At 42.7% G+C, this 12451-nt stretch overlaps 1 protein-coding gene across 1 annotated transcript; it reads left to right on the top strand.

The window, feature by feature from the left end:
• The first annotated feature begins 5761 nt into the window (after positions 1-5761).
• On the top strand, positions 5762-9725 carry diablob (diablo, IAP-binding mitochondrial protein b). Its single transcript, XM_080854595.1, has 6 exons — positions 5762-5804; positions 6715-6862; positions 6991-7110; positions 7524-7634; positions 8035-8131; positions 8501-9725. Exons 1-6 carry the CDS (start codon positions 5767-5769, stop codon positions 8704-8706), a joined length of 720 nt encoding a protein of 239 aa, XP_080710721.1. The 5' UTR covers positions 5762-5766; the 3' UTR covers positions 8707-9725.
• Positions 9726-12451: the final 2726 nt, after the last annotated feature.

A 12451-nucleotide genomic window follows, 5' to 3' on the forward strand; every position in this document is an offset into this window, starting at 1 on the left:
CACACACACACTAACGGAAGCAAAAAAGGTTTAAATTAAGTGACATCCCTCAAATGTCGCGTCTCCCGCAAACCTGCAAGCTATGAGTCAGCTGTCAGTATTGGAAGAAGCCTTAACGTCTCGAAGATGAAACTTCCTGGGTTATTTTGCTTCGTTAGGCTATTAGTTATATTTTAAAACAGCCAGTCATTGTAGCCTACCACTCATGGAATAAGGAATTTCAAAGAGATGATGGAGTGAACTTTCTAGCCTCCTGTCACCGTCTCCCCCCAGTCACGCACGGCCTCCCCCATGACACATCGGCCTGATTTGACACGCCCTTTTCTAAGACGAATGAACGTGGTAAACCACCTCTCTCGAAAGGCTCAGACGATCGGCGGAAAAACTAACGGTTTACATCTAGACCCCTTATACATGAGGCAATTGTAACACGTTCGCGAGTTTCTATCGTGGTAGGCGCAATGTAACAGCTTTACATTGACGCATGTATAAGGGGCTATTTTCTTTTGGCCGTGGCGGACCATTACGGGGCACTGGCGGACCACCAGTGGTCCGCGGACCACACTTTGAGAACGACTGCACTAGCCTACTATGCTATGCACGGCCCAATTTGTACATCTATCATGCATGCATACTAGGGATGTGCATCTCCATCAGGAGGACGATGCGATACACATCTCGATGCACTGCCAACGATCCGATACATTCAAGATACATAAAAGCAGCTACTAATGCGATACGATACGATTCACCCCTATTGCGATGCAGTGCGATTCGACACGATACGATTCGACACGATGCGATTCAACAAGATGCGATTCAACAAGATGCGATTCAACAAGATGCGATGCTAAATAATACAATTCTATGCAATTTAATATGATACATAATGATTTATTTATTTGTCAGATAACAAATCAGTAACCAGGTTTCTGACAAAAGAAAACATTTATGTGTATGTGTGTAAGTGTGTTCTGAATGTAACATTTTTGTTTGTCAGACAACAAATCAGGAACAAGGTTTCTGACAAAAGAAAACATGTATGTGTAATGTGTATGTGTATTAGGGATGGGAAGATTCACCGGTTCGCACCGATGCATCGTCATAAAAGCTCACGATGCGATGGCCCGGATCAAAAATGGGTGCATCGGATACAATGTGGGATGAACCGCGATGCATCGTACCTAAAAAATTTGCATCGGTATAATCCGGTACAATTGTATATTTCTAGATTCCCCCTCTCTAACTGTTTCCTAAACGCGCTCTCATCTCCACTGCTGTCAGTGGCAGATTCTCGTGAAGTGTCGCGGCCAAGTATCGCGCGAGTTGAAGGAGTGTTCGGGAGAGTTACAATGGCTGATGAGGAGTTATACGTCCCTAAAGCTTGCAATAAATCCAAGGTTTGGCAAAACTTTGGCTTTGCAAAGAAAGATGGAAAATTGGATAGGACCCATGCAATATGCAAAATATGTCGTGCTGCCATAAAGTACACAGGCAGCACGACTAATTTAGGTACTCACCTGAAGAGGCGACATGGTGAGATGTCTGCCTCATCCTCCGATTCATCTATGGCTACAGTGGCTGCCTCAACAAGTACACCTGCGCAAAGTATTTCCAACTTTTTTCATGCCCCGCTGGCTTCCAACTCAGCTCGATCAAAGGCAATAACCGAAGCCATTGCCTTCTTTATTTGCAAAGATATTCAGCCTTACAGTGTGGTTGAAAACGAGGGCTTCCAATACCTCTTAAACATTCTGGAGCCGAGGTACCACATCCCGAATAGGAAGCTTTTCACAGATAAAGAAATCCCTCATCTGTACGAAAAAGTGAGGCATGAAATAGCTAAATCGTTGAGCAATGCCAAAAGAGTTGCTATTACAGTTGATGGTTGGACGTCTCGCGCCACTGACGCCTATGTCACCGTAACGGCACATTACATCAATGAAGAGTGGGTTTTACAAAACCACGTCCTTCAAACCAGACCGTTCAACGAGGCTCACACAGGGAATAATCTGGGACTTTTACTGAAGGACGTTTGTTGCACATGGAACATCGCAGACAAGAACCCAGCGTTGGTCACGGACAACGCTAAAAATATGTTACTGGCTGGAGTTCGTGCAGAGATAAACCCCCATGTGCGATGCATCGCGCACACGCTCAATCTGGCCTCACAAAAATCCCTGAAGGTGGACAGGGTGTCAGAGCTTCTGGTGAAAGTGAGGAAGATTACAACTTTTTTTCACAGAAGCCCACAAGCAACTGAGGTTCTACGTGAAATGCAGGTCCAGTTACACATGCCAAATCACAAGCTCATCCATGATGTTTCCACAAGATGGAACAGTTCACTTGACATGTTGGAGCGTTTTTGGGAGCAGCAGCCTGCTGTGTTGAACACTCTTCTGTCAAGGAAGATAAAGAGGGGAGAAGGATTAGCCAGCCTGACAGAGGAAGACATGACACTGATCCCAGAGGTCATCAAATTGATGTCCCCTCTGAAAGTGGCAACAACACTTCTCAGTGAGGAAAAACACCCCACTATCTCAATGATCTCCCCAATACAGGCCAAACTTCAGAAGCATTTCCAGCCAGATGAGAGCGATCTGCTGGAAATTTCTGTGATGAAGGAGCGATTCCGACAGGATTTTGATGGTCGCTACACGTATCTCCAAGACCTCCTCTACTATGCTGCAGTGCTCGATCCACGGTTCAAAGACCTGGCTTTTTTGGAAGACGACGGCACCAAGGACATGGTATTCACGAAGCTAACAGCAGAGGTGGTGATGATGGAGGAAGAGGTAAGAATATACTCCATAAACCGTAGCTAAACTCTCTATTTGTTACTTGAATTTACCTGTGTCTTCTTTGAATTGGACAAAGAAATCTAGCAGCTAGTCTCCTTTATACTGATTTTTGTCAGGCAAGTGACAGTGGCACACTCAATGAGGGCCAGGCAAGTGACAGTGGCACACTCAATGAGGGCCAGGCAGGTGACAGTGGCACACTGACTGAGGGCCAGGCAGAGGTTGACAGAAGCCCAGAGGAAGAGAGAGGTTTGTTCTGATAGGATCTGTGCCAAAAGTTATAAAATAATGTTTTAAGATGCATTTATTATATATATATAGTTATAAAGTATTATTTAAATAATATATATGGAATGGAACAAAAGAGCACTGTGGATTATCAGTTGTGTTAAAAAAAATGTCAAAATTATGACATACAATGCTATCTTATACTATATATATAGTAAGAAAGTATTGTAAATCATAATTTTTACATATTTTTTTAACACAACTGATAATTCACTGTGCTTTTCTGTTCCATTCCATAGATGATGTCCCCCCCAAGAAGACAGCCTTGAACCAGATGTTTGGGGATTTCCTCACTGCGAGAGCACCAATGAAGACCACAAGGGAGAGGGCTAGGGCAGAAATCATAAAGTACAGAGAGAGGGACTCTTTAGCTTTGAGTGGTGATGTGTTGCAGTGGTGGAAGAAACAAGTGGATCTTCCACTGCTTTCAGCCTTGGCAAAGAGCTACCTGTGCATCCCAGCAACGAGTGTACCCTCTGAAAGAGTGTTTAGCACAGCTGGGGACATAGTTACAGCACAGCGCAGTTTGCTTCATCCTGATCATGTGGATCAACTCATATTCCTTAAGAAAAACCTGAAAATAGGACAAATTAGTTAAATTTAGTGTGTGAGGCAGTTGATCCACATGTTTAGGATGAAGCAAACTGTGTTGTGACTGTCAGGTATAGTGAAAAAATGTTACATTCAGAACACACTTATGCACATACACACTTATGCATTTATGCATTGCACTTATGCAGATTTCTTTGTCCAATTCAAAGAAGACACAGGTAAATTCAAGTAACAAATAGAGAGTTTAGCTACGGTTTATGGAGTATATTCTTACCTCTTCCTCCATCATCACCACCTCTGCTGTTAGCTTCGTGAATACCATGTCCTTGGTGCCGTCGTCTTCCAAAAAAGCCAGGTCTTTGAACCGTGGATCGAGCACTGCAGCATAGTAGAGGAGGTCTTGGAGATACGTGTAGCGACCATCAAAATCCTGTCGGAATCGCTCCTTCATCACAGAAATTTCCAGCAGATCGCTCTCATCTGGCTGGAAATGCTTCTGAAGTTTGGCCTGTATTGGGGAGATCATTGAGATAGTGAGGTGTTTTTCCTCACTGAGAAGTGTTGTTGCCACTTTCAGAGGGGACATCAATTTGATGACCTCTGGGATCAGTGTCATGTCTTCCTCTGTCAGGCTGGCTAATCCTTCTCCCCTCTTTATCTTCCTTGACAGAAGAGTGTTCAACACAGCAGGCTGCTGCTCCCAAAAACGCTCCAACATGTCAAGTGAACTGTTCCATCTTGTGGAAACATCATGGATGAGCTTGTGATTTGGCATGTGTAACTGGACCTGCATTTCACGTAGAACCTCAGTTGCTTGTGGGCTTCTGTGAAAAAAAGTTGTAATCTTCCTCACTTTCACCAGAAGCTCTGACACCCTGTCCACCTTCAGGGATTTTTGTGAGGCCAGAATCAGATTGAGCGTGTGCGCGATGCATCGCACATGGGGGTTTATCTCTGCACGAACTCCAGCCAGTAACATATTTTTAGCGTTGTCCGTGACCAACGCTGGGTTCTTGTCTGCGATGTTCCATGTGCAACAAACGTCCTTCAGTAAAAGTCCCAGATTATTCCCTGTGTGAGCCTCGTTGAACGGTCTGGTTTGAAGGACGTGGTTTTGTAAAACCCACTCTTCATTGATGTAATGTGCCGTTACGGTGACATAGGCGTCAGTGGCGCGAGACGTCCAACCATCAACTGTAATAGCAACTCTTTTGGCATTGCTCAACGATTTAGCTATTTCATGCCTCACTTTTTCGTACAGATGAGGGATTTCTTTATCTGTGAAAAGCTTCCTATTCGGGATGTGGTACCTCGGCTCCAGAATGTTTAAGCGGTATTGGAAGCCCTCGTTTTCAACCACACTGTAAGGCTGAATATCTTTGCAAATAAAGAAGGCAATGGCTTCGGTTATTGCCTTTGATCGAGCTGAGTTGGAAGCCAGCGGGGCATGAAAAAAGTTGGAAATACTTTGCGCAGGTGTACTTGTTGAGGCAGCCACTGTAGCCATAGATGAATCGGAGGATGAGGCAGACATCTCACCATGTCGCCTCTTCAGGTGAGTACCTAAATTAGTCGTGCTGCCTGTGTACTTTATGGCAGCACGACATATTTTGCATATTGCATGGGTCCTATCCAATTTTCCATCTTTCTTTGCAAAGCCAAAGTTTTGCCAAACCTTGGATTTATTGCAAGCTTTAGGGACGTATAACTCCTCATCAGCCATTGTAACTCTCCCGAACACTCCTTCAACTCGCGCGATACTTGGCCGCGACACTTCACGAGAATCTGCCACTGACAGCAGTGGAGATGAGAGCGCGTTTAGGAAACAGTTAGAGAGGGGGAATCTAGAAATATACAATTGTACCGGATTATACCGATGCAAATTTTTTAGGTACGATGCATCGCGGTTCATCCCACATTGTATCCGATGCACCCATTTTTGATCCGGGCCATCGCATCGTGAGCTTTTATGACGATGCATCGGTGCGAACCGGTGAATCTTCCCATCCCTAATGCATACTCACCTACTGTATGGTTTTCTATATGGTTTTCACTCCAGTCCTACAGGAGGCGATAGTGTATACACTGTTGTTGCCTCCACACAGAAGAAGCGAACACAAACAACATGGCAACGTACGGGAAACTGTTAACTGCTAGTTTAAGGTAAAATATGTTTACAAACACATTTTTATCAAGACTATGTTTTACTTGTGTGGCATGCTAAATAGACGTTAGTGTCTGTTAGTGTCTATAGAGTTATTTCGTCATTATTACACTACTATACTAGACCTTATTGCTGCCTTCAAGTGCATGTCGTAAGATCCTACTTCCAAGTTCAGAAATCGTAATTACGACTTGTCACACGTTCAATTCAAGACCGTGGTCGGAAATGTTCCACAAATTAGGAAGCATCTTTAAAAAATTGATGACCGGTCAAAGACACCGTCTTTGTTTGATATTTTCTTAATCATAAAAATTAGTCTTGGGCGTCAGAGACAGGTGACCTCTTCACCACTGAACTCTTGACATAAAGAGACCCACCAGTTTTGTGAGGGTTCTTTTTTTACGAGGTGTGGTCATCTTAACGAAATCTAAAATTATGTTAATGCAAATTGATTTCTTGAAGCAATTACCATAGAGACATTTAATAATCGAGTTATTATAATCTATTGATGCAGTGCCTGTATGATGACAACAATCAGGCAAAGGTCTTGACGGTTACGCAATGTCAAGTAGGCCTAAACTAGCTAGCAAGACGGGCAGCGTCAGTTACACAAAAGTAAACTGGTCAGTAGCGTTTAACATCATCACAATCCCCTGCGCTAATGAGTAGCCTTCAACCTAAATACACAATAAGGTGAATTGTACGCAGAGCAAGATACATTTCTTATCTTTTACAACAAACGTTTCCATGCAGAGTGACTTCAAACCTATTTCTTGGAGCTCTCAGAAATGTCCCACTTTCCTTTTCCACATTCCTGTTGCTCATGAACACACCATTTTAGCTTTAGAGGCATATCTAACAACTGTGGCTATCAAAAGTATACTTAATTGTATACTCTGTGTAATCTAGATACGCATCTGCACGGTGTGCCAACGCTCGTGTCCTGGTGAATGTTCCACTGGCACGACAAAGACTGGCAAAACTTGCTTCAAGTATGAAGAGAAATTGGATTTCTCTGAGTGTGGCAGGCGCTATTTGTGCTGTTCCTGTTGCTCAGGTATGCCCCGGTCTTATCGGTATGACCTCCTGCGCAGAAAGTGTTATGATTGAAGGAGACATAACTAGCTACCAAACCTGTCTAGCTAATGCCTTTCATTTTGATATACTTAGTGATGTTTGTTGCAGGTGGATATTTCTCACGAAGCCTTGATAAAAAGGGCATCGTCTCTGGTTACAGACAGTGCCAACACCTACCTTTCGCAGACAACATTAGCGCTTGTGGATTCTCTCACGCAGTATGCCAAGGTAAAGAACCACATCACTGTAGATTTCAGTAATTATAATAGGCAACTTCATTGATTATAAAAGTCAATCTTTACACCAGAAGAGTAATCCTTTTGCTCCATCTTTCCTAATATGTGGACGAACGCACTTACCTTTGAAGCTTGGACTGCTGTGGGATTTTCTGTCTGTAATAATATACCCAAAAAATCAGTTCAATTTAAAATTAAGACATTCAGTCATTTAGCAGACTCTTTTGTCCAAAGTGACGTACAATGGAGAGAACAGTCAAACTGAAATATTACTTTATTATATTGCAGAAACAATTTTGGCCACAACAGTATGTGATGAGGCTCTGGTGTCTGTCTCTAAAACTGTAGGTTTGCTCATCCACATATATATGATATATCCAGATGAATACTTGTGTTGCTTTCTAGGCCGTTCGCATTTTAGTGGCTCTTCAGAGGCGCTACGAGGCCTCAGCCAAAAAACTCAACTCTGCCGACGAGGAGGCGGTGTGGCAGGTGATTGTGCAGAAGCGTGAAGAGGTAGGCCATCTTGTCAGCATTGGTCATCAAAAGTCAGTGTGAGATTTTCACCACAATTACAGAGAAAATAATAACAATATTTATCATAATTGTCTTTATAACCATCATCATAAGCAGCCTGAACATCAGCCATCAAAGTTAAGTTATTTACAGTCAGTGTGCATTGCCAAGAGATTCTTTCAGAAATAACAGAGGAGATAATAATCATCATGGTCATCATCATAATGCTAATAATGATGACGAGGCTTTCCAGAATCTTTACAGAAACAATAAGATGGAATTACTTTATCACTCTGCATAAAATCTGAGAAACATTGAAGGAAAGAGGCAAAATGAACACATGTGAAATATGAAGACCAGTTGTTTAGTGGATTCAATTTCAGCTCTCCCCCCTCTCCAGGTGAGCAGTCGGAGGGAGGACTGCAAACGCTACGAGTCCAGCTGGATGACCGCCACAAACCTGTCGGGAATGGCGGCTGAGGCGGCTTACAACGCAGGTGGGTCGTTTAGCAGGTGCTTCAGTAGTATGCTCTTTAGTGGGCGTTGAACAGGAGCTGATCCTGAAATAGCAACGGCCTTAACTAGATCAGAGTTGCCTCAGAGTTGGATGTTCTTTTGTGAATGTAACGACACCAGACACCAAAAGATACCAGTTAGCATTTTAGCAAGTTTTATCAGCAAGGGAGCTCTTTATGTATATGTCTTTATGTATGGTTGTCAAAGAATGTTTTTTTAAACTACATTAGAAAACGTTTGGTTAACATTACTTGGTTAATTTTTGGTAAACATTTGGTTAATTTGTGTTGCCTATGGATGATTTGATGGGTAAAAAAAACTGAAACTGTTGTCACGATATACATCTTCAGGAGCAGACCAGGCCTCTGTGACCGCCCAAACTTCTCTGGACTTGGCCCAGTCTCAGGTGGAGCAGGTGCGCAAGCTTTTGCTGGAGGCAGAAAAAGACCTCCTGGAGTCCAAAGCGGAGGACAGTCCGAGGATTGAGCCCTCTGCAGTCCTGCCGGAGGGAGACGAGGAGGAGGAGATCCCAGACGCCTACCTCCGAGAGGACTGAGAGACTTGGTGCACTTTTAAGAGTGTGGACATATTGTGGGTCCTCGTGGAACCTGGGGTACCCTTGGTTCTTTTCACACACACACACACACACACACACACACACTCTTCGATGATGGCAGAAGGTTGTGTCATGTTGGTTAGGGCTCCTGCTTGAATGACTCTGATTTTGGGAGTGTGAGTCCAGAAAATACTATAATGACAACGGAAAGGTTAATCAAAAGCAGGTGTTTGATAAAGTTTTAAAACAGGACTATAAGGTAATTAGGGGGCACTCTGTTGAATGCCATGGCTGCACAGTAAATTTGACAATCTTCCATCCTGGTGCAATTTCCAATCAGAACAGTACACCTTTCAATTGATAATTTTTAGTAAATTCCCTCTTTTTACTCCTCATCAAGAAAATGAACCTTTAAAGTTATGACTCAGAGGGCCACGTGTTAAAGGGATCACCGATGTAAATATGTCTCTGAACAGGAGGGTAAAATGAATCAAGCACTGATAAGAGTAAACCTTTATTTCTACCAATCATGTGTGCCTTGCTTCACACATTTGTACATTTTAACATGGAATTGGTTGAATAAAAGTGGTTGAAAAGGTTGAAAATTGCACAGGATCTTATTGAGCTACCAGACTGTAGGGAACGTTGTAGTTGTGTTGTGGCATTTTTTTGTTTTCATTTAAATGTATTCCTGTAGTAAATCTTAATGCAACTGTGTTTTGTACAATGTCCATAACCACTATTTTAAATCAGTGATATAGAATACACTGTCCAATGAAAATGTGTCCCTATTAATGAAAAGCTTGAGAGAGTAATTTTCTAGATCATAGAAGAATATGGAATGTGTGTCAACGTTAGGAGGCTTTGATGAAGTGGAGGATTTGATAGGTGGCTTGACATGCATGAAGTGACCCTAATCTTTTTTGGTCTTTTCACGTTTGAAAAATATAGCACTAAAGCCCTTATGAAGGTATGGTAATCTCTACATTAGAAGTGGAGGATGTCTGGCTTTAACCCCCTTTTTTATAAGCACTTTGTATAACAAATTTGCCTTTTTCAAAATGGCACACCCATAAAGAACAGTAGGTGGCGCCAAAAGTCAAATTAAAATAATATGTTTAAGTTTGCATAGAAGTTTATTTGAAAAGAGTTGCTAAGTGGCCATGGGCAACTGTGTTATTTAATTTTAAAATCTCAGTACAACTCTTATCATGGTAAGTTAGTTGATCGTGTGACATACTCACAAACATATGGTACAAAATTTGAGTGCTACTGATATTATTTCTCAAATGAGAAAGCCAGTGTTAGATGGACTAAATATACATATGAAATGTAGAAAAACAAATTTTAGAAGGAATACAATGGCGTATTTTCTCTGTTAAATGTAATTTGCATAATACTCTGGTGTCAAGTCATACATGTTTCAGGAAGAGATTTGATTCCAGAAGGCCTCGAAAGCGGCAATATCTCTCAGTTGTGGCAATGTTTTAAAATCTGTTGGACATGTGATGCCAAATTTGTCTTGTTTGAACATTGAGTGCTCTGAAGTGGAGGAGTGTGGAGTTACTACATTGTGTTCATTTAGCAGATGCCTTTGTCCAAAGTGATGTACACTTCAAGGATGGCGTGCATTTTATCATCTGCATATGCTTTCCCATGGGAATCAAATCCATGACCTTGGTGTTACAATTCACTCCACTGATTTAGCTACAGACACAAGTGTGTGTGTGTGTGAGTGAGTAAAGTAGGGGGGGGGGAGGTGCATGGTGTTAATTATTAACCACACAGTAGTCGGTTATTCCCCTGAAAATCCTTAGTGTATGCGGAGATGAGGCAGAGTGGCGCTGCTCAGTAGAAGGTCCTCCTAGGAGTGAACCAGGAAGCAAGAGCTCTGGTGATATAATCCAAATCTACATATGGGAACAGGCACAACAAATGGTAGTTGATGTGACAGACTTCTGCTGATTTTTGTTTATTGATGGCCAATGTCCCGCAACTGTATCTGTGTTAATGAGCATAAGGATCTACAGAGACTTAAAAAAGAAAAGCTCTCTCAGACATATACACCACACACAACCACAGAACATGGCCACAGAACAGCGAAATTACCACCACACTGACAACCGAGAGCAGCTAGCAGCTCTCTGCATCTCCAGTCACACAGTGTTAGTGGAGTATGACATCCCTATGGCTGTGCATTTACTGCCCATATCTGTGCCCATTTACTGACTTCATAACTGATAACCATGCACCTGAACATCACAACCTAAAACACTTACACCTATGTGTATAGGTTATGCCATTTATTACAAATCAAAGGTACAATATGAGGGTTTTTTTTGGGGGGGGGGGGGGGGGTAGGTTCAGAATGTGACCATAATGTATATGATCATTACAATTATGTACTGGATTGATTTGGTAAAACACGGACTAGATTCAGCTCAGTGCAATATAATTGTATCTGTAAACTACTGCACCTCTATCAGCCCAGTACAGCACATCAACATGCAATGCATTACCTCTTACAGCCCAGTACAGCACACCAACATGCATTTACACTTACAGCCCAGTACAGCACACCAACATGCATTACCTCTTAAAGCCCAGTACAGCAAACCAACATGCATTACCTATTACAGCCCAGTAAAGCACACCAACATACATTAACACTTACAGCCCAGTACAGCACACCAACATGCATTACCTCTTACAGCCCAGTACAGCACACCAACATGCATTAACACTTACAGCCCAGTACACACCAACATGCATTAACTCTATCAGGAGCCAAATGCAGCTAAAGCTTTGATGAAGCACAAACCGCTGATGATGATGATGATGATAATGATGATTATAATGCGCGTATGACTAGGGACTACTGTGTTCATCTGGCCCTCTTATTTGCTGGGCTCCAGGATTAGTACGTTCATTTGTGCATGGCCCAATTAGGCCCAGAGTAGGGGGGTGGGGGGTGTCTGTAGTGGGGGAGGGGCAGTACCGAGTATTCCTATAGTGGTATTGTGGAGGCTGGGGTGTGTTTGTGTGTGTGTGTGTGTGGGGGGGGGGGGGGCTTGAGATGGGCTCATGAGAGGGGTTGGCGGGCCAGATTAAAGGGGGTTGTCTACAAGGGATTAAGTCTGATACCAGCTCCAAATTAGCACCCACTCAGGTCTGTGTTGAATTGACAGGACGGGCCAGGGGGTGCAGACTATGAGGTAGACAAGAACAATGCTGCTACGGGCGACTCTGGCTTCAGAGACACGCGCAACAACAGGCTGACTGATTGGTTTCCTCCCCCACTTGTATGGCTCTCTTGGGCTTCTCACAAAACATGATTTACAACAGGAAAAAATACCCAAAACAAGAGATTAGTGGAGCTTTTAGGTTAAAACTCATTTATTTCGCTCTTGTTCATTGTCAGTAGAGCACAAAAGATGCAGTTGCGATTCAGATTTGTTAGTTGAGTGGGGGCTTTCATTGAAAAGTAAGTGCTTATGACAATGACGTAATTCTGCATGTTGGCTCCTCACAGTATAGGCCTAGTATATACACAATACAAAGGCAATGTGTCTGGATATTACATTTTATGGATCTCATGTGGTTATTTGTCTCTTGCACAAGTAGGCCTACTCTACTACTGCATGTTCTGCATATTTTTGGCATATTCGCATGTATGAAATTTTATTGTAAGGATGTGACTTCAAACCGCATGCAACAGAACAAGATAGACTATCTTCTTTTGATA

Source organism: Sprattus sprattus (genome assembly GCF_963457725.1).
Source record: "Sprattus sprattus genome assembly, chromosome: 1".
NCBI classification, from domain to species: domain Eukaryota; kingdom Metazoa; phylum Chordata; class Actinopteri; order Clupeiformes; family Clupeidae; genus Sprattus; species Sprattus sprattus.